Source organism: Scedosporium apiospermum (genome assembly GCF_000732125.1).
Source record: "Scedosporium apiospermum strain IHEM 14462 chromosome Unknown SEQ_SAPIO_0022, whole genome shotgun sequence".
NCBI lineage: Eukaryota > Fungi > Ascomycota > Sordariomycetes > Microascales > Microascaceae > Scedosporium > Scedosporium apiospermum.
This window is the reverse complement of record NW_015971723.1, coordinates 514,885-534,749: the sequence shown is the minus strand read 5'-3', so window position 1 is coordinate 534,749 and position 19,865 is coordinate 514,885. Positions and strand designations below refer to the sequence as shown.

At 51.7% G+C, this 19,865-nt stretch overlaps 3 protein-coding genes across 3 annotated transcripts; all 3 read right to left on the bottom strand.

The window, feature by feature from the left end:
• Positions 1-2,604: 2,604 nt before the first annotated feature.
• Positions 2,605-3,237, bottom strand: SAPIO_CDS0452 (uncharacterized protein; the record flags this gene model as incomplete). Its single annotated transcript, XM_016783226.1, has 2 exons — positions 2,605-2,942; positions 3,012-3,237. The coding sequence occupies 2 exons, from the start codon at positions 3,235-3,237 to the stop codon at positions 2,605-2,607; spliced, it is 564 nt and encodes a 187-aa protein (XP_016646426.1).
• A 7,950-nt stretch (positions 3,238-11,187) lies between these two features.
• On the bottom strand, positions 11,188-13,255 carry SAPIO_CDS0451 (uncharacterized protein; the record flags this gene model as incomplete). The annotated part of the gene is made up of 3 exons (XM_016783225.1): positions 11,188-12,006; positions 12,082-12,235; positions 12,399-13,255. The coding sequence occupies 3 exons, from the start codon at positions 13,253-13,255 to the stop codon at positions 11,188-11,190; spliced, it is 1,830 nt and encodes a 609-aa protein (XP_016646425.1).
• A 3,851-nt stretch (positions 13,256-17,106) lies between these two features.
• SAPIO_CDS0450 (26S protease regulatory subunit 4-like protein) lies at positions 17,107-18,663 on the bottom strand (the record flags this gene model as incomplete). The annotated part of the gene is made up of 4 exons (XM_016783224.1): positions 17,107-17,613; positions 17,684-18,478; positions 18,548-18,604; positions 18,661-18,663. The coding sequence occupies 4 exons, from the start codon at positions 18,661-18,663 to the stop codon at positions 17,107-17,109; spliced, it is 1,362 nt and encodes a 453-aa protein (XP_016646424.1).
• Between the last annotated feature and the right edge of the window lie 1,202 nt (positions 18,664-19,865).

The following is a 19,865-nucleotide window of genomic DNA, read 5'->3' as shown; positions in this document are numbered from 1 at the left end:
CGGGGTATTTCTCATTGCCCTGTTCATTGTAGCCGTCTAGGAGACTCCACGATGCTTGACGGGGAACGAGGCCGAATCCACCAAGCCCCGGAGGCGAAGACCCAGTTCTCACTCGCATCAACCAAAGACGAGCCTATGCCGAAGTTCCCCCCCCCAAAGTCCCCCAATGTCGCCGGACGGACCTTCGTCAAGGCGGCTGCGAAGTAAACCGCACGAAATCTCAGCGTCGGTCTGAAAAATCTAGCGTGGATACGGGAGGGTGCCTTCTTCAAGTTCGTGTTATCGTGACGAAGTGACCACGATCGATCGATGCGGGATACTTTCCCCTTTGGACTTGTCGCGGCCAAGGTGGACGAGAGGCGGCCCTCTTGAGGGAATGGACCAAGGGTGTGTGGTCTTGCCGGGTCTGTTTCCTCCATCCGCCACCCATTCGATCTCACATGTCTTGTTTGTTGCCTACTCTCTTCTTGCATTTGTTCACGAACCCCGCTAATGAACCATGTCAACCAACACCCCAGGACGGGGTGGCTCCGGGGTGGCTCCCTCATGTGAGGGAGAGGAAAACTGCCTTCGATGAGCTCATTAGTCATTTGCCGTTTCAATGTAACAAAACTAGAAGTGTAAGAAGGTTAGATGGAGAGAAATCCAGGGGATGGAGAGAAATCTAGGGGACGATGGTGTTTCACAAGCGGCTATTCTTTTCCTCTCCTCGAAAGACCGCCTCGAAGAAACCACGAAGCAGTTGAAAGGATCTGAAGCAGAGTGGCGGGTGAAATCGTGGAGTTACGACGAGATGCCCCATTACAGCCGGTGTTGGTGATACTCTTCAAGAAGATACTGAACTATCCACTCTCAAGTCACACACTGGACGGACATGGATTCTTAGTGGATCTCCACCTTCACCCGCAATGCATCAAATGACCATCACACCAACGACAGAAACAGAAACCCCAGCATCAAAACCCTCTCCAACCACTCCCTCGCTATTACCAACATGAGTATCCATCTCATTTCCTTGGCTCTTTTTTTAGTGCTGGTCGCCGGCTTGGTGTGTATGGAGGTCGTGCGTTTGCGGAGGAGCAGGGGAGACAATGATGCCACTAACACCGGAAATAACGAAGCTTAGTTAGTGTGTGGGGACGGGCGGTAATGAACAGGAGTGGACCTCAGTACTTGTGGAGTGGAAGCTACGGAACTATCGTCAACATTGATCTTCTTGATCAAACGAAGTAGGTCGTCCGTAATTACTTGTGGAACGAAGTAGGACTGAGCACGAGGCATAGTGTACACTACACTGGGGTTGGTGGAGAAAGTTGTCATTGGAGAATTCATATCTCTCTATGAAGTATTTGAGTAGGAGTAGGACCGTCATCCGTTATGGTTGGGCATAAATCTTGTACAATTATGGCGATGGAATTCAGAACACTCACGTTGGAGCTCTCATATGGATCCCTTGTTCTTCTCCAATCTTCCCATTTCTCCTTCCTCATTGACCACCCAGTGTAAAATCACCACACCATCGGTAACGTTCAATCCCTGTTCTCCGAAGCAAAGGCCAGAGCCAATGGGACATGGCCTGATTACTATTCGGCCAACGGTCCAGATAGGTCAACGAGTCTGCACTTCCCAGGTGATGGTTCATATCGAAGCGTCTTGCGACCACGCCAGATTTCTCCATCTGCTTCGTATTAACGATTCCTGCGTAGAGGAGCGTCACCTACAAGCGCACTATTTCCTGCGGCAGCCGAACTCGGGTTATATTGGCGTAGGTGGATGATCTTGGGAATCTCCTTCTCCACATTGTGAGCAGATCTGCTGAGGCCAAGAAGAGAAATTGATCTTTGGAACCACCCATGTTTCGTCGATCCCCTGTCCCCATAATGCTCAAACCGGGCAAGGGTCCGCAGAAAGTAAAAAAAAGCCAAGGTCGGGTGGCGTGCGGGGAGTGGCGCAAATTGCCAGGCTTAGAGATTCCACTGGGTGTCTTCTCAAATGGACCACACACACCCTTTGCCAATCTCCAGTCTGTACCTTTTCAAAGATCTTTTGTATTAGTGAGCCCGTACCAAGTACTTGTTCGTATACTTCGTATTGATCCCTGCTGGTTTCCCGGTTTCTGAGACCAAGTGACGCCGAGTCCTGTTCACTAAACCCCTTGCGGAACCTGGTGGTCGGGATTGTCCGTCCACAGAACTCTCACGCGACTTACACCGTTCCCTGAGTCCGAGTTCCCCAGATTCCTTGCATCGAGGACACATCAACACAACGGGGCAATATCACAGTGATTTCAAGAAAATTAAGAAAAAAGATTTTTGAGGAATATCAGATTAGCATTAACCCACGAAGCGCGAAGATCAAGATTCCAATCTGCTCCACGTAAACACCAATAGAACAAATTCCTCCCAATCCCGCGCAATCCGTGAACATCAACGCATCATCCGAATAAACCATTAGTAGAGAGAAACCCCGGATATCAAAAAGTAAATTTCCAATTAAACCGGTCAATAATACCCAAAGATCCTACAACCCACTTTTTCCCTCCCCCTTCAATCCCAAAGAAAGAGCCTCCATAAGTTCCACAAGCATCGGGTCGAAACTTCAAATTTAGAGGGCGAAAGCGAAGAGGCCGAGGACGAGAGCCGCGACGGGAGCGATGGAGCCGGCGCCGGCGGTGGGGAAGGAGGACTGGGGAGGGTTCTCGCCAGTGGGCTTGGGCTTGTCGGTGGAGGTGCCGTTGCCGGTGGCGGAGGGCTCGGCGGAGGCGGTGCCGGAAGCGGTGGGCTCAGGCTCCTCTGGGGCCTTGGAGGACTCAGTGGGCTGCTCAGGAGCCTTGGAGGACTCGGTGGGCTCGGGGGTGTTGGAGGTGGGGGCGGGCTCGTCAGTCTTGGGGGGGTTCTTGAGGGCCTCCTCGCAGATACCCTGGACCTCAGTGATGACGGCGACTGGAGAACGTCCCGTTAGTATATATGTTATATAGGATCAAGAGCAAATATAGAAGAGAGTCAACATACGGGCACCGGCGGCACCACCGCAGGCCTCAATCACGCAGTTGGTGGCGGCGCCCTGGATCTTGGACATGTTGTCGGGCTGGCAACCGCAGTACCAGTCACCCTGCTTGCAATCGCTGGCGGCAGGGGTGGCGGTGTCGAGACAGGCCTGGGCCTTGCCGTCGCAGGCCTTAACCTGCTGGGCGGAGGCAACAGCGGCGAGGGTGGTGAGAGCGAGAACGAACTTCATTTTGGCGGTGGGTTGGGGGTTATTAAATTAGGTGGTTATATAACGGTTTTGTGTTGTACAGACAAAGTCGTGTTGTTTGGTGCGGTTGTGAACGAGAGTGATGAACACGTCTTGTTGGATTGGAAAACAGCGAAAGTGGGTTGGTGAGAAGAAGAGTAGAGAGGAAGAGACGATGGGTGTGAATGATGGGTCTTTATATAAGTGGAATCGAGAGCTCAGAGAAGGCAGACAGATGCTCCAAGTAGTAAACTAGCAGAGAGGCCTTGTCTTTCCCCGTCCTTGGCCGACTATCCCGAGGGTCTGTTCGAGGGTTGGTTGGCTTGGGCCATGCAATGGACCATGCCATGGGGAATGGGGCATGGGCCGAGAGGAGGGACGGATGGAGAACTTCTGCCCTTCCCCGGTGTTGGATGGAACAACAAGCAGCAAAAGCACAGGCAAGGAGAAGTGTACTTACTTCGTACACTCCATTGCCACGCCCCCGCCGCCGCTGCGGGCCATACCAGGAAAGGGAGATGGGTTGTGGGGGAGTGGTGCTATCAAACATTGAACTTCAAACTCGAGGTCCTCTGTGGGTAGCAGCGTGCAATCTTAAGCTGTATCATGTATGGGAAATGCGGAGAGCTGTTACATTGGACCTCTCCACACCCCCAGTGCAGTGCATCGTCGGTGGCAGTCCTGCTCTTTGTTGCTCAATTCCCCGTAGCTTCTGTCGTGGTTGTTTCCTCTTCCGCTTGAGAATCGATCTCCTGTCCTCCACTATTGCCCCGACTTCGTACGACTACGGGAGGAGAGTTTCTAAATGGGGATGAGAGCGGGTATTGTGTTCCAACCATCTAGATGCTGCCAATGAACAGACAGTTGCTCGCCAGGTCTCACATTTCTGCGCATTAAGTTTAATGGTGTAAGTCAAAATCCTCTGGGAAGGGATCGCGGGAGCGGCGCACATGGCTGGCCACATGCAAAAACGACAGTCTGAACCTTCGAAATCGAAGCTCTTCGACGCAGTTCCCGAGGTTCTATTGTACGAAAGGAGTTTAGAAGGAAGGGATTTGAAATGACGTTCCTGCAGAAGGACAGTGTACGAAGTGAGAGAGTAGCAGCACCGATCTGCACCTTCTCTCGCTTCCCCTCCCTCCACTCCACCCCTTCCCCCTTCTGCGTGCAGTTGGGAATTCTAAAAATTCCCGCCCCGTCGGCTTCATTTCCTAATTCTTTTGAGCCTGACCAAGTAGTAATATTAATATAGTATTCGCTGCTACTTCGTACTCCATAGACGCCAGCGCTTGGAGCGAAGTTGTGGAGGGGTGGACCCGGGATTACTACGGAGTCGGGGAATGGCCAAGTCTGGGGGGGGGCTGGGGTCAAGTTGATTTGTCGTCTCCAAAGTACCAGACGCTATTATTGTTCTTATTACTTGTATGCCTGGTGCTAAAAAGAGTCCAAAAGGCGAGACAGGAGAAGAAGGTGGTGTGGGGAATCATGCAGTCGAGGCGAGGAACATTTGAAGCTCCCTCCATCAATGCTGCCTCGAGCAAGCAACAGTCACAGCTGGGCTCCCAGCAACGGAAGCAGCCACGCCTGGCCAGGCAATATGCCTACACTACGCATACGAAGCACGGGAAGTAGCGACGTGCCGTTAGCCTGTAATTCGCTTGTTTTTCCTTAAGACGTACCTCGATCGTAGTCTTACGATTGAATGGCCTGAGTGGCTGGATGGCAGGTGCGTGAATGGTCATGGTTGAGTAGAGGCGCATTTGGTTGACCTGGAATCTTGGAGCTTGCAAACAGCCCCATAGGAGTTGAGGTCAATCAATTGGCTCAGAGGGTGGGCGCCCCGAAGAACAATTGACACAAGTAGAGATTGGTTCGGCTACTGTCCGTGATTCGACTTCTTGGTTGAGATTAGCGATCAGTAGTCCAGACATATATTGATTCGTTCCACTCGATGCTCCGAGAGAGTGGGACAAAGAGACGAGCACTGATTAACACTATCGAATTGAGCATGAGCTGCAGTTCGCCAGCTGTAAGGCGGTTTCAATTGAATTCGGTGCGAAATGCAAACCTCAACGTCTGGGTGAAACACTAACAAAGGAAATCAATGTTGAGGTCGAGGCCGTTTTCATGTTTAGTGAGCAGTGCAGTCAGTCCTTCCCCAGGTTTCCCAAGCCACTGATCAAATGATGGTGGGGTAATAACGGGTGGTGGCTCCCTCGTTTGGAGGGGAAGCCAGACCAGCCCAGTCGTGGAAGTTGGAACGAGGCCCCAGCCACTTTCCACAGCAAACTGGGGACGACCGCAAGGAATGTACTTCGTACCTTTTCACTCTGGGAGTACCTTCCCCAGAGCCCGCCAGTCACTCCTGCTGATTACTCTTGATGATTCCTAGTTTCAATCGTTCCTTCCAAGTCCCGACCCTGTTGCTATTTCGAAGTCTACACTAAATCGGGTTCAGGGCACTCGGGCTTGCCGCGGCCTAAATCTCCTAAACAGAAACATCATTGATCTCCCGTGTGGCAGCCATCAATTGTCGCACTCGAGTTTATGTTGTGTGACGGGAAGTTATGCCCTTCAATTGTCCAAACTTTCGAGAAAGTCTCATCTCTAGTCCAACATGAGCTACTCGAGTCGATGCGTTCAATGCGATGCCGGATTCCAGATTCCAGATTCCAGATTCCCTCGCAGGGTTCCAATTCAAGATGAGATGTTATGATCAACCTCCCCGAGTTCAATGCAAAATACCCTTGCTGGCCGCAGTCAAAATTGGTCATCTCCGCCCACTGACTCGTCGTTATGCCCTTTCGAATCGTGGAGAATCAGCAACTGCCAGCAACCAAATCATTATGTCCTGCGAGGTGCAGATGGAGGTACGAAGTACCAAGCAGCCAGCCGCGGCGAACGGCATCGGCACCATAACCACAGAATCCAGGATCAGCCATGCAGGTCAGAGACGATCGATCGGGGACACTTCCCGCATTGGGACCGTCATGTCCGAACAAAACAACCCTCCACCGCCCTAATTGGTGTGGTCCCCTTTCCAAGTTCGAAGTCAACTCTGCGCTCACGCCTCCCCCTTCTCCCTCCCAAAGACAAGGTATTTCGTATCACTCTATTCGAGGGGAAGGGGAGGAGGGACGTAACACTACCTGGTCCTCGTTCCAAGTTTCCTCCCATTTTGCCACTCTTTTTTTTGAATCTCGATGCAGTGTAAACTACATCCACCTCCCCCCTGCTCGAAGCGATCCGCCCTTCATTGGGGAAAGGAGACGCTAGACTCGTCCTGTCATAGTGTGGGAACACTGCAGCTATCACCGACAGTATCCATTTACCAGGTGGGAAAGCACGGTCTTTTTTCAAGAGAATCCCTCCCTAAAAAAGTCAGCGCCGAGGTGCAATGAGCAAGAGAAACAGAGAATATTGAGCCCGTTGGAAGCATGTGAAAATTTCCCGGCCGAGACCCAGCGAACAAGAGCTGAAGGATTCCCGAGACCGCCTGGCTCCCTGGTTTAGCTCACTCCAGCTTAGCTACCTGCAGCCTGCCCCCCATGTCAGAGTGCGCATCGTATTTGAACCGACGACATGCAGCTGTCTGCAATTTGCAATCCCAGGTGTGCAGTTGGTGGTTGGTGCGTATTAGCCTCTCGTCTTCCCCGGAATGGTGGAGGGAACATTAAAGCTTCTCTCGAATTCGGATTCGAATATTGACAAGGACCCATATCGAATGGGTCCAGCTACACCGCGTGGACCGATATCATTCGAGTTTCTCGGTCTCTTTTAGTGCATGAGAACAGGCGAACTTGGTGGAAACACGCTTAATTTCCATGCCCAGGCGCAATGACCCAATGGGCTCGGAGATGTCTGATGGCTTCGACCCGGGTCCGGACACTACGGACAGTGCCAAAATGCGGAGTGTTGCAAAGAAGGTTGTGCGTTCCGGGTCTAATGTTGGGCTTGGCCCCTTTAATTCCCTCCAAACCTTGATTTACGCTGGGGAACCTGGGGATGACCACATGCCACATGGGATATGTGTGGGTGGGCGTGGATGATGGGCGGCCAACTCGCTCAGAGCCTCAGCTTTCAGATTGATATCCACTCACCGACTGCTTATCGACTTGTTCAACCGCTGGGTTCCTGAAGCATCCTGTTGATCCGACTATTCTCTTGAAGTGTGTCCCGTTTGTGAGAGACAACATGTTCGATAGGCGAATATTACTAATCTGCTAGACTGCGGTAGGGGAATTGTCTTAAACCGAATGCTGGAAAAGCAGATTGCTCACTTCATTAACGGAACACATCGCAAATAACCAGCTCCACCTATGACAGTGATCGTGTCCCGAGAAGGCAAACTCCACCGATCGAGTAGCACAAATCCGGTAGACAAAGCGGGCGAGGATCTGGGGTCTCCAGACGGACTGGCCTACGGCTCTTGGATTCCGCCCCACGATACCACCCAAGCTACGATTTCCGAAGCCTAATGCGAAGCGACATCCTGTAATAGATTTGTAGAACCATCGTGTTCAGCCCTTTCTCAGGTACAGGGCACATAAACGGCCCGTTGAAGTTGAAAGCACCTCTTTGGGTCTGCTTCGTAGGACCAACCAGGTTACATGTGATGACCTCAACAACACACGTTGCCAGTCAGTGGCGGCGACCCCCATTCTTGTCGTCCCTCGGCTTCACAAGCTTAGCTAGATCTAGCTCTCAGCTAAGGCGCCGCCCAGGCCTAAACGTCACAAGGTTGGGTAGATGCTACCTTGCTCCGACGCAGGAAGAAATGGCGATCTACAAACCTCATACAAAGATCGAAGCACTACTTTCGCTCCGGTGAAAAGAAGTGCCAGATTATGCATACAGTAGACGCTAGATCACGACGCCGGCGGGCTCGAAAACGGAAATCTGCCAGGGCGGAGACCTCGTTCTCTTACCCTGGAGAGATAGTGGCTGACGCTCCGCATGCCCGAACGGGGTGGCCATACTAGTTGGGACTAAACCCCTTACGAAGGAGCGACTTTTTGGGACTGGTATCTTAGGGAGCTCCTCGGCTTGAGGCTGTTAGCTTTTTTTTTTGGCTTGTGAACCGTCGGCTTGGTGAAAGAACCTATCTTTTGAGCTTCGCAAGCCTTACGCCATCGGTTTTGGTCTGCTTACAGCACCAGAGAAAGGAACCGAAAGGGTTTCCGGATCATCCCTGCGAAGTCCCAGCTTCGTTCTTACATTCTCTTAAGTCTTCGTCATCGCCTCCCGAAGATCCAGAACTATGGCATCAGCAGAGGAATACCGCAGAACCCGAGAATGATTAGCAAAGAACTGAGTTTCTTCACTTCTTTGGAGAAGGGAACAACGGTATGATGGTGATCGACCACCGGCGCCCCAACGATCGAGAACAATGAGAGGGCATTTACTCATATTATGTGCGATTTGAGCCACCAATACTTTTCTCTTCCATTTCTTCCTTTACTCTGGTGATAGCTCCTCCGCTAGTCGTCTATCAAGGCAAGAACACATCGAATCAGACAGCAAAGATGGACCGAGTCTTGAAGTTAGAGTTTCCCGCGCCTCATTGGCGTTTGCTAAAGTGGAATGCCTGAGACAATGACGTACACATCAGTCTTTTTTCCCCACACAAACACCAAACTTGGTGCTCGTTCACTCAGAGGGGTGATCTTGGGGCGTGAAGGCGATCAAGATGCGCTTGGTGCCCATTTTTGAGCCTCTCTGAGGCCGAGAGTTTTGCTTCGTTGGATTGTTTCGCTCAAGGGATGTGACGCTGGCCCGTTGATCGACACAGCTACTTTCGCAGGCCGTTTTTCGGATATCTCGCCCAAGGCACTCTCAAGTCTCAACAGCCTCTAATGGCCACCTTCAGCGGTCCGTTCTTTATTCCTCGGGAAGCTTTACTCACCGTGTCTTCTCAAGTTAGGCTCCCGGAATACCGTTGTCATTCTTCCCCGTCGTGCCTAGCATGACCTCGGATTCCTTCCTATCGAATATAGCTAGATGCAGAAGGATCGGTTTTCCTCGTCTCTTCGATTCGCCCCCTTCTAGTTCCTCGAATTGCCTGGCCAGAAGAGTCATCTTTAGGCGGTTATATCCATCTAAACGGGATGAAAGCTAGCTTCCATCTCTACTGCGCCTCTATGTTTCCACGCAAACCCTCCTTTGCTTCAGTGCAGTCTGGGGCGCAACCAGTAAATATTTTAACGGTGTAACTCGCCAAGCTCTAGAAAATAACCGCCGTCGAGGAGACCTCCAAGCCAACTTCCTTCAACATCCAGCTGTATGTTAGGCGTATTCCACCTACGCAGTCCGCGGAGTCTAGAAGGGACGTCACGTCTTGGGAGAACTGCTTGCCGTCCTACTTGAACCTATCATTTCATTCAGGATCGGGCGTCTATACATCATGACGTATCTGTAGTCTTCTACCAGGTCGACTTGCTCCCTTGCTCTTAGTTGATATAGCCCGAAGGGTTTAATAACCTCACTCTACGGGCTCTCATCCTCTCCCATTCTTTCGGTCCACTGGGACGTCGTCTTCGAATTATTAGAAGGTAAAGTCTCGCGTGGGAAATTATACCGGACCAACCAAGAAACTACCATGAGCTTCCTCTTTCTAAGCGAGGTTGATGAGATGTACACATAACCTTTGTCCACTATCCTACCGCAAAGGCTATCCGTGGTCTTGGTTGAATGTTTGTGGCAAAAGCTTTGGCCGAAATCGAGGACCATTGTTTGTCGTTTGCTGTTTCATCCACAGATCTAGTTTGTCCGACTTGAAGAGCCCCCGATTTTCCCACACGGGGTGTAAGCGATGCGGAATTGTCGAGGAAACGATGCTTTATAGAGTGTGGTCCTTGCCCCCAACGGGAAGAGTGTATGTAGACTTACTAGGCGCCGAGTTTGATCTGTGTTGAGTCCTCCCCTAGATTTCGTTTTCTCTCTCTTCGAGTATGTGTGTGAACTGGAAGGCTGGGGATACCTTTCCTAGTCGAGGGAGAAGGCTTCAACGTTAAAAATTCATGCTAGGCGGAGTCGTGAGCAACGACGATAGATATCTCAGATTCTTCCGGGAGCTAGAAACGAGGGATACTTCATACCGCGAGGAGCCAGATGCGTATTTGTCATTTGTGGATAGATATTAAGAAGAATGTTTATGGCTCCCTGCCGTTTTAAGAGATGGAATATGTGTTTCTTTTTTTTTTATATTCCAGGGGAGATGACATCGTCGAAGAACACACCAATGACTCTGACATCTCACAGGTTTTTAAGTAGAAAAAAAGCGGGAAATAAGTATTACAAAATTCATACATCGTTCAATTCTCTTCTTAGAAATTATGGAAAAAGTATTAAAAGAAGAAAGTAACAAAAAGAAAAGAAAAAAAAAACAAAAAGCTCGCTCGCGGCGCGCTCCCGGGATCGAACCCAGATTGCGCCGCGAGCTACGAAAATTTGCAATTTTCTAACCTTCTGAGCGCTCCGGTCGACCACTTGGCCAACCGGTCGCAGTCCTGCTGCTTGAGCTGCTCGGTTGGAAGTTCTTGCCGTGGGATCGTATATAAAGCTATCACGAGGAGGGCGGGTTGAACAAGGAAGGAGCGGGTCTTGCCTGGTAACTACGAAAGATTTGGTATGTGTCCAATGTACATACATTTTTGGCTTCGCAGGCATCGCTCTATTCCAGTGGAAACAGGACTGAGAGGTTTGAAACCTCGAGAGCGAACTTTACAGGAGTACGATGGAAACGTGAGCGTAGTTAAGCTGTCGATGTAGTACATATCGTGGGTTAGCCAATCCAAGTGTCAATCAACTTCATATCTAAACATGAATCATCAAATTTTCGACCGGATATATCCTCCATCTATGGTATCAGTCCATTCCAGAAACATTTGATCCCTCCCAAAGTTCCATCGGCACAAATAACAACCTATTCTCGCCAGATATCGAACAAATCCCTTAGAACCCCTTCGCCGTAATGGCATCAACAGCAAGCGCCTCAATCCTCCTCGAATAAAAAGCCATCATATGACAAAGCGGATCTCCCCAAATCACCCCCCTAAGCTCCTTATCACTCGCCGTATGAGCGACAACACCATCCCTCAACCTCTCGTCAATGGTCTTGCGCCCCGTGACCTTGAGTTTCGGCTCCTTCGACCGGAGGACCACTATACGCCCGGCGTTACTGAGTGTGCAGTTGGGGACCCTCCAGACGGGGCTGCGGGACGACCACCGCGATGGCGAGTGGGTCTTCTTCGATACGACGGCCTTGGAGCCGTCTTTGTTGTGCGGGGTCTTGCCAGATGATTTTCCGGATGACTTTTTCTCGCGGTGGTTGTCTCTGCTGCTTTTCACGGCCGTGGGCTCGGGACAGGCAAGGAGTTCAATCAGCGTCTTGACGTAGGACTTGTCTGCCCTCGCGACGGGATCTCCCTCATTTATGAAGCTCATGAACACGCTCTTCTTGAGCTGGGGAATGTCCGGTTTGACTAGGGGAATGAGCGATACGGGCGGTGTTCCGAAGGTAATGCAGTGGATTCGCTTGAAGCAGCCGGTTAGAATGTTGAGTTCCGATTCGGCGGCCCGCGAAGTCGACAACATGTGCATGTATAGCAGAGCGGCAACCGCTCCTCCGGCACTATGGCCGGTGATGAGGAGGGAGTAGTCGCTGCGTCCAGGGTTCTCTTGGAGAAGCTGACGGAGGCGGGCAGCGACTGGTTTAACCATTTTCCGAGCTGAAGTTAAGAAACCGGCGTGACAGAGGTTTCCCACGTCATCCTTAGTGGCCATACTGTCAGCATTTTCTTCGACGAGGGAAAAGAAAAAAAAAAAGTAGAAGGGGAAAAAGCCTACCAAAAATCCAGCCGGAGATGCTGGGGCCATATTAAGATTCACCGCCCAGTCCATAAAGTTTGCCGTGCCGCGAATAGCAAACACGATGACATTCTTATCATCCATTGGCACCGACTTGAGCACCATGGCTCTCGTTCCCGTCCTCCAGTCCGCACTAACATGAGTGTCATTTTCCGCGCCTCTGGGCGTATCATATACCCGCTCAGAATAATTCGCGGCAAGACAGAGGAGCGGCCAGGTGGAGACGTATCTTCCCGGGCTGTTAGCTTTATCCCATAAATTCATTCGTTATTACAATGCCCAGAAGAGAGACTTACAGTCTGAGTGGAGGCAAGTCGAAAGGAAGCCTTGAATTTGCGTATAAGTCGACCTTGGCAAAATAGCCACCAGACACGACAGCCGACGCAACGCCAGAGGCCTGCGTCTTGGGATGGTATTCCCTATCAGGCCTCCTCGACTTAGACTTGCCCTGATCGGGACCTCGTCTCGACGAGTCCAGAGGTTGCTGAGGGTGGAAGGCAAAAAGATCGCGCTCATTCCGGTCGATCTTGTCGACATCAATCAGAGTCATTATGCGATCGAACCCGCTAGCAATCTGGTCGACCATCGCAACTGTCGAATTGACCAGCTGCGGCCCATACGCCTGCCAAGCCGTGACGCTCTCATCGTAGAGCTGGGGCATGACGTCGTGAGCGACATCTTTCGTCAGGTTGATCACAGAATTGCTAAACTTGTCTAACGAAGTACCGGGCTTCTTGCCGTAGGGGCCAGATGCGGGCTGGGAGTTGAGATAATAATGCTGGTTGACAACGATGGGTGGATACGGGCGTTGGTAGCCGTTATACGGAGGTGGTGGATACGTTGGCGGAGATTGAGATTGGGTGGGGCCGCCCGTCCATCCCGAGCCCGAAGCGGCGGGGATGACGGCAGGGACGGGGGGGATATTTTGTTGGTCGCATAGCCAGGTCTGCGTTCCGGCATGCGCTTGCTGTGAGGGTTGAAGAGGAAATGATTGAGATGTGAGCACCTTCTGTTGTTGGGGCTGAGGATGGGGTCGGTGGGCGAGAGCCGCGTGAGGAGCGGTGCTAGGGCGAGGCGGCAACTGGTGGGGCGGAGCAGATGAGGAGCCGGGGGGCTCTTCTTTCTTCCGCTTCTTACTGGAGAAGAAACCCATTGCTGCGGGGTTCTGATGAGAGAACTGGTCTGGTATGCTTGGGTGTCTCGGGTGTCTTGTATGGAAGACCCAATGCAACTGGGAGTTGGTAGTTGGTGATGAGACAATGTGTGCTGAATGCGGGTTGCGTGACGCAGGGAAGAGAGTGCTTCACACTAATGTAGTAAGAGGCTTGAGTGATGGGCAGTGAAACAATATCAAGGGTTAAAGAGACACGGATTCAAATTGATTGATCCAAGAAGAAGTAAAGAGCACGATTTCGAGGGAATCAGCGATGGTATTTCAAGGCAAGCCAGAATCCAGGGTTCTCGGACGAGGCGGATCATGACAGACAAGAGAGACAGGAGGGGACCCTGATGAGGGGCAGACAGAATGACAGACGGGCAGAAAGATCAGGGAGCAACACAACCGTCGACCCTGGAAAGCAAGAGAAGAGACATGGACGCCGAGGGCCAGAGGTGATCTCATAGCCGAGCGAAAGTTTGTCTGGTGCAGGTTGGGAACAATGTCTCAACCTGGCCTTCTCGACGGCTCTTCTCGCTCGTCATCGAGCAATGGCCGGGCTGTAAGCGTGAACCTTATGGCTGGTTGAAGGTTTTGAGGGAAATGGTTATTGATGCTATCGATAACGTGAGAAGGGACAAGACAGGAAGAGAAAGTTCGTGGAAGAGTCATCCATCCATCAATCGACAGGGTTTCCGTACCGGTCCAGTCCCGTTCCGGATCTGGGTTCAGGGAACTTGTCGACGGATTCAACCTTGGCGCACTTTGGTTTATGCAGGGCGAAAGACACGGGATTCATCAATATAAAGACAGGGGACAGCTTCGCACTACCGAGGGCGTAGAGAGCAGAGCACGAAAATAACGTGGGCTATGGCAGAACCACGAGTAAACTGCATGGGTGCAATTGTACCAAGTACATTCCCACTGTATCGAGTCTACGATGGACTTGTCCTAATCCCGTGGAAAGAGCACCCCTCGAGTACCTGTTTAGCCAAGTAAATCTAGTAAATATACCCTCAAAAATCCATTATCCACTCCGAAGTCAAATCGCAGCTCGCTCCTGCAGAATGCAGACTCTGAGGGTGGTCTGACAGATGCAAAGACAGGAGCGACCCTCTAAAACGGGACTTAGCTCAACTCGCCCCGGTCGCGGCATCCCAATCTTTTGACCCTATTTTGAAGTCGCCTCTCATCACAAGCCACTTCAGGCCCGTGATTCGCTGAGCGACTTGCAGCGCTGCCCCAATCCGCTTCGCCAAAACTAGAACGCGGCGTCTAGAGAGGTACAATTGTAACTTACGAGGAGCACTAAGAGTCGTGATACGGCGATGCAGAAAAAAGGCTTCGCCAATTGTGTGCCGCCTCCCTTGTGCTTGTTTTCATGCCGTTGCTTTGCTTCGGACGAAGCTGCATATTAATTCCTGCAGGAGGACTGCCGTTGAGTGGAGCATTGGAGCAGTGCTGCTCCAGGCGGAGGGCAGAACACGATGACTCGATGACCTGATGCTAAATACAGCGAATCCTGCTCATAGACTCCGTCAACAGATGTGCTCTATTGTGCATTACGCCCTGGTCCTCGCCTCCGATAACGATAACACCATCTCCTCGTCTCCAATAGCGGTTTTGAGGCATCATCGGGATCGGCTGTAGTTGCACCGAACCCTTCTCTTGAAGCAGCTCGTCTTCTGATTGCTGGGAGACAGGAGCTCCTGCGGGTCTCCTGCCCACATGTGCAGCGCAACGACCTCCAGAGACGTGGAGCAAAACCGGTGGAGACTTCATTGTTCCATCCAATGTTTGTCGCACAGCAACTTATGTAAGAGTCTGGGGTCACAGACTCTCACAATCGCTGCATGTGAGAAGCTTGAAACTTTACATCGACATCGAGACGAAGTACAGAAAGCCGTTCGATTACATGGACTTTCCACCATGGCTCTGCCAGCCTGATCCGAGTCCGTCTACCAACAGTGGTGCTTTCTGCGGACTTCTACACACAGCACCACGCTGATGCCTATTTTGGGTTTCTGGGCATAGTGGAGAACCAGCACTTGAGAAGACGTACGTCCTGATGCAGGGAGCCGCCGTCTCTCACGTTCCTGTCTCGTGTGCGCCCGTCTTCGGGAGTATAAACCTCTAGAAATGGGGCGGAAACGGCACGATGCATGACTTCACGATGACCCTGGAAGCTTGGGGACCAGCAACTAGCCGGACTTGGGGAGGGTCTTGGAGGGTTTGAGGGGTCCGGACCTCGGGAAGGGTAAAGGGGCCCTTGTCTGCCATCACGTCAGTGACGTGGTGATGCTCTACTCGAGGCATAGTGTCTGCGGTAACTTGCGCCGCCCCCTTGGTCCCTCGTTCTCAGATACCCTTTATTCATGATGCATTCACTGAGGATCAGTGAAGGGTATCGGCAACTTCAGCCAAGACCACTCTTTGGGGACGCTGTCATCGCCAAAGTTCCTGACTTCGATAGCCTTGCCCGCCAGGATCTTGGGAGGACCTATGACGAAGCGGTAACTACCGAACGACCCAAGGTTTTGTTCTATTGCATCCGGAGTTCCTACAACTGGCCTTGGTTCTTTTGCCGAGGTAAAAGGCCTTTTGCAATCGCTTGAGTGGAATGCCCGACATTACAAATATGAGACATCTTTCCCAAAATCGACGATCCATTCACTGTCCTTCACCCTGAAAGTGCGTGTTAACTCGATCATGCCGTCTCAAGACATTGGGCACCTGCCAATTGCTTGCACCTGTCCGCGATATCCGAACTCTAGCAGGTCCAAGGACTTCACATGAGCACCCTGAGTAACGTCTCTCCAGTCCTGCACTACGAGAACTCTGCCTCATGTGATGGACCCTCAGTCTCTCCACAAAGGCATAGCGAGGTGAAGAACCGGGTCTGGCAAATCTCTGGCATGGTAACAACGTGAGCCTTCGAGTGAGAAAGTACTTCCATGACTCATCTCATTTGTGCGTAAATCGAGCAGGACGTCTTGCTCTCTGAGAAGATGCCTTGTAAATGAAGTTTATGCTGAGATGATGGCTTCGAGGATGCTCTGGAAGGTGATTCCTCTCTGTAAGTGGATACGTCGACTGGATCCTGACTTAATGTCATGTGGTCCTCTTCAACGAGACCCCTTTTGTAGATGATGACGACGCTGGGTTCGCGACACCTTGCCCCCTGGGGAAGACCTCGTGCAAGATCTCATTTGCTTTGCTTCGCCTTCCAGTAAGAGGGGGAAAACATGTCTTCACATGCCAAGAAACTAGCGTATCCCCTCAGCGTGCCGTCTTCATCCCCATTCTATTGCTCCCATCGCACGTCGTCCTACATCATTTCTTCGAGAACATAGCATGGATCAAATAGCACAAACAACACAACCATGGTAGCCCGGGGCATTTACGGCTGGTGGGCTTAAGCTACGAAACCCTGCGTCCCGTCGTGTCGAGGCAGACTGTGATGATTTGCTCCGGCTCCGTGTCATAAATTCCTCAAAGACGGAGAAGATTTAAGAGAATCCGGAGGCGGAGGCATACGGAAGCTCTTGCCGGGGGAGGAGCTGCGCTGCTGATCCGGAACCCGGTCACAGTTTGTCTTTTGGATCATTACTACCGATATTTGAATCGTAAACTAAACTGTTGGGCGGAGATGCAAACTCCAAACCCGCGTTCGCCACTTCGAAGATTGGCTCTTAGCTGTTCAATCAGTTTGCTAGCAATCAAAATCACAAATAAGGGAAACAGCCGTGGCATGGACGCCATGTATTTTCTCCTCCCTTCTCATATTCACCACCCCTCAGCATCTAGTCAATAGTACACAGAGAGCCCTAAAACAAAACATACACCATCTACAAATACAACCCCTCCGGCTCACCCTCCTGCTTCGTCCTCAACACCCTCTCCCTCGCAGCCCTGAAATCCGCCATCTGCACACGCATCCTCCGCTCCCTCAGCGCCATGAGACCCGCCTCGGAGCAAATGGCCTTGATGTCAGCGCCAGAAAGGTCATCCTTCTGGCCGATGAACTCCTCGAGGTCGACGTCGTCGTTGAGGCTCATCTTGGAGGTGTGCAGCGCGAAGATCTTGCGCTTGGTGTTCTGGTCGGGGTTCTCGAAGAGGATCTTGCGGTCGATTCGGCCGGGGCGGATCAGGGCCGGGTCGAGGGTTTCGATCTTGTTGGTCGCCATGATGACTTTGACGTCGCCGCGGTCGTCGAAGCCGTCGAGTTGATTGAGGAGCTCGAGCATGGTTCGCTGGACTTCACGCTCGCCTCCTGATGTTGATTCGTAGCGCTTGGTTCCGATGGCATCGATTTCGTCGATGAATACAATCGAGGGGGCGTTTTCCGCAGCAACCTAGAGGGTGGAGAGTTAGATAACAAGATCCGGAAAGCAGGACTAAAAAATTTCAATAACGTGCACATACCTGGAACAGCTGTCGCACAAGTCGAGGACCGTCACCGAGATACTTCTGAATCAGCTCACTTCCTACTATACGCAGGAAGGTAGCCGAAGTCTGGTTGGCGACAGCCTTGGCGAGCAGCGTCTTTCCTGTACCGGGTGCGCCATAGAGGATGACACCCTTGGGAGGCTTGATACCCATCTCCTCGTAAAGCTCGGGATGCAAAAGCGGCAACTCAACCGATTCCCGGACTTCCTGGATCTGCGTCTCCAAACCACCGATATCCGCGTACGACTCCGTGGGCGCCTTATCGAGCTTCATGACGCTGACCAAAGGATCCGCATCATCCGTCAGAACACCAACGATGCTGACACTCTTATGATGAAGCAGTACGCTGGCGCCGGGCTCGAGCAGATCCTTGTCGACGAAGCTCATAATGCTGACGTAGTACTCGGGACCGGTGGTGCTACTAACGATCGCGTGGTCATCGTCAATCATCTCCTCCAGGGTACCGACACCCATCGGGCTTCCTCGCATATCGTCGACGCGGCTGCGCTCGTCGGCCAGCCTGTCGTCGGCGTCGGAGCCTGCTCCTTCCTTGGCGGCCTTGGCCTTGCGGAGGCGCTCTTGGTTCTCGACGTACTCCTCTTCGAGAAGGAGGTGGTCGTGAATCCGCTGCATTCTTAATAGTCGGAGCTTGCATCGACTCGTGGGGTATACGGCGGGGAGCTTGGCTGCGGCGCTGGTGCCGCCAGCCTTTCTCTTCTTTCGGCCTACGCGGGTCGTTGGGCGAGGAGGGGGCTCGTACTTCGGCTTCTTCTGTTTTAGAGGGGATGCAGTTAGAATTTTGTATCAAGGGCCGATGGCATAGAGGGTCATTGTTCTAACCTTCTTATCCTTATCATCTTTTCCATCTCCGCCTCCCATTCCAGACTGACTTTGACCCTGTAGCAGATTGTGGTCAGTGGCGATTCAGCTTCATGATCACCTAGAGGACGTACCATTGTGACAGCTCTCTCAGGTAGACAACGGGACGAATATGATTAAAATTGTATAATAGAGGAGAAATTTGAGGTTGGGGTATGTGAGGTTCGGTTTCGAGTTGATGGATCGAAGGCGAAAGGTCGGGAAAGGGAATGGTTTAGCTGAAGATTGATGATGTTTGTCCTGTTTGCCCTGCGACAAGGTCGTCGGTAGCTTGGAAGGTGCCAGGCTGCTAGGTTAACGCGACAGCATGGTTGATCACATAAGCAATGGTCCGTGCATTGCTTGGTTCAAGCCGGTATTGAGTTTGTGCTGTGGCGTATCTCTCACGCCTCAGCGGCTGAGCCACAATCAAAAGAACAATCTTGGGATGCGAATGATGGATCCCGAACACCAACAAGCCCATATTATTATATGTCTACCTCTTGGTACGCCTGCGGTATTACCTCAATCTCGATTGAATGTCGATGGAGAAAGATTAGAGGAAACCCGGTCTAACATCTCTACAATACCGCTAATTAATTAAAATTTTAATGCTCCACGAACGATGTTATAAACTACCAGTTCGCTATCTTTAATTTTGATGCTCGGACATCGTCTGTCGTCTTCTTGATGATGTCTCCGGTGCGCTGCACGAGCAATAGCAAAGGGCAAGGCATGCCCTCCGCTCCGGGGTTTGATCACACGTTGCCGCACTCATCCAACATCTAACGGGTTCCAGTTTACCATTTGTCTTTTCCTTAGCTCTAAGCCGCACGCGGGGTTTTCCTCTTCTCTGCACTAGCGGATGTTGAGAGAATCGGTGCCTGTATAACCGGCCATGGATGTAACCATGACTCTCGTTATCACAGGGTACAGTGGCTAGGTATCATTCGGGTATATCTACCGACAATTCCCTGCGGGGAGGAGGACCATCTCCCAATGTCTTTCACTAGTGTCCGGCACAGGAAGTGCGTCGTGCTCTAGCCAGCGCCTGCCCGAGAGGCCCGATTCCATTGTTCTCGCGACCTTGCCACAAATTTCTCTTGAAAGAGCAGGACTACTAATTGATGACAACCAACCAGGAGAGGTAAATAACTGAGGAGCTCTGCCAACAGCTCAGAAGGTGGTGTGGTGCTGGGTAAGAACTCACAAGACCGAGCAGGGAGCGTCGTGCGTTTGGGAATAAGTGTGTCCCCCAAGTGAGAAGGATACCGAGCACCCGCCAGAACCCAGGCGAGGA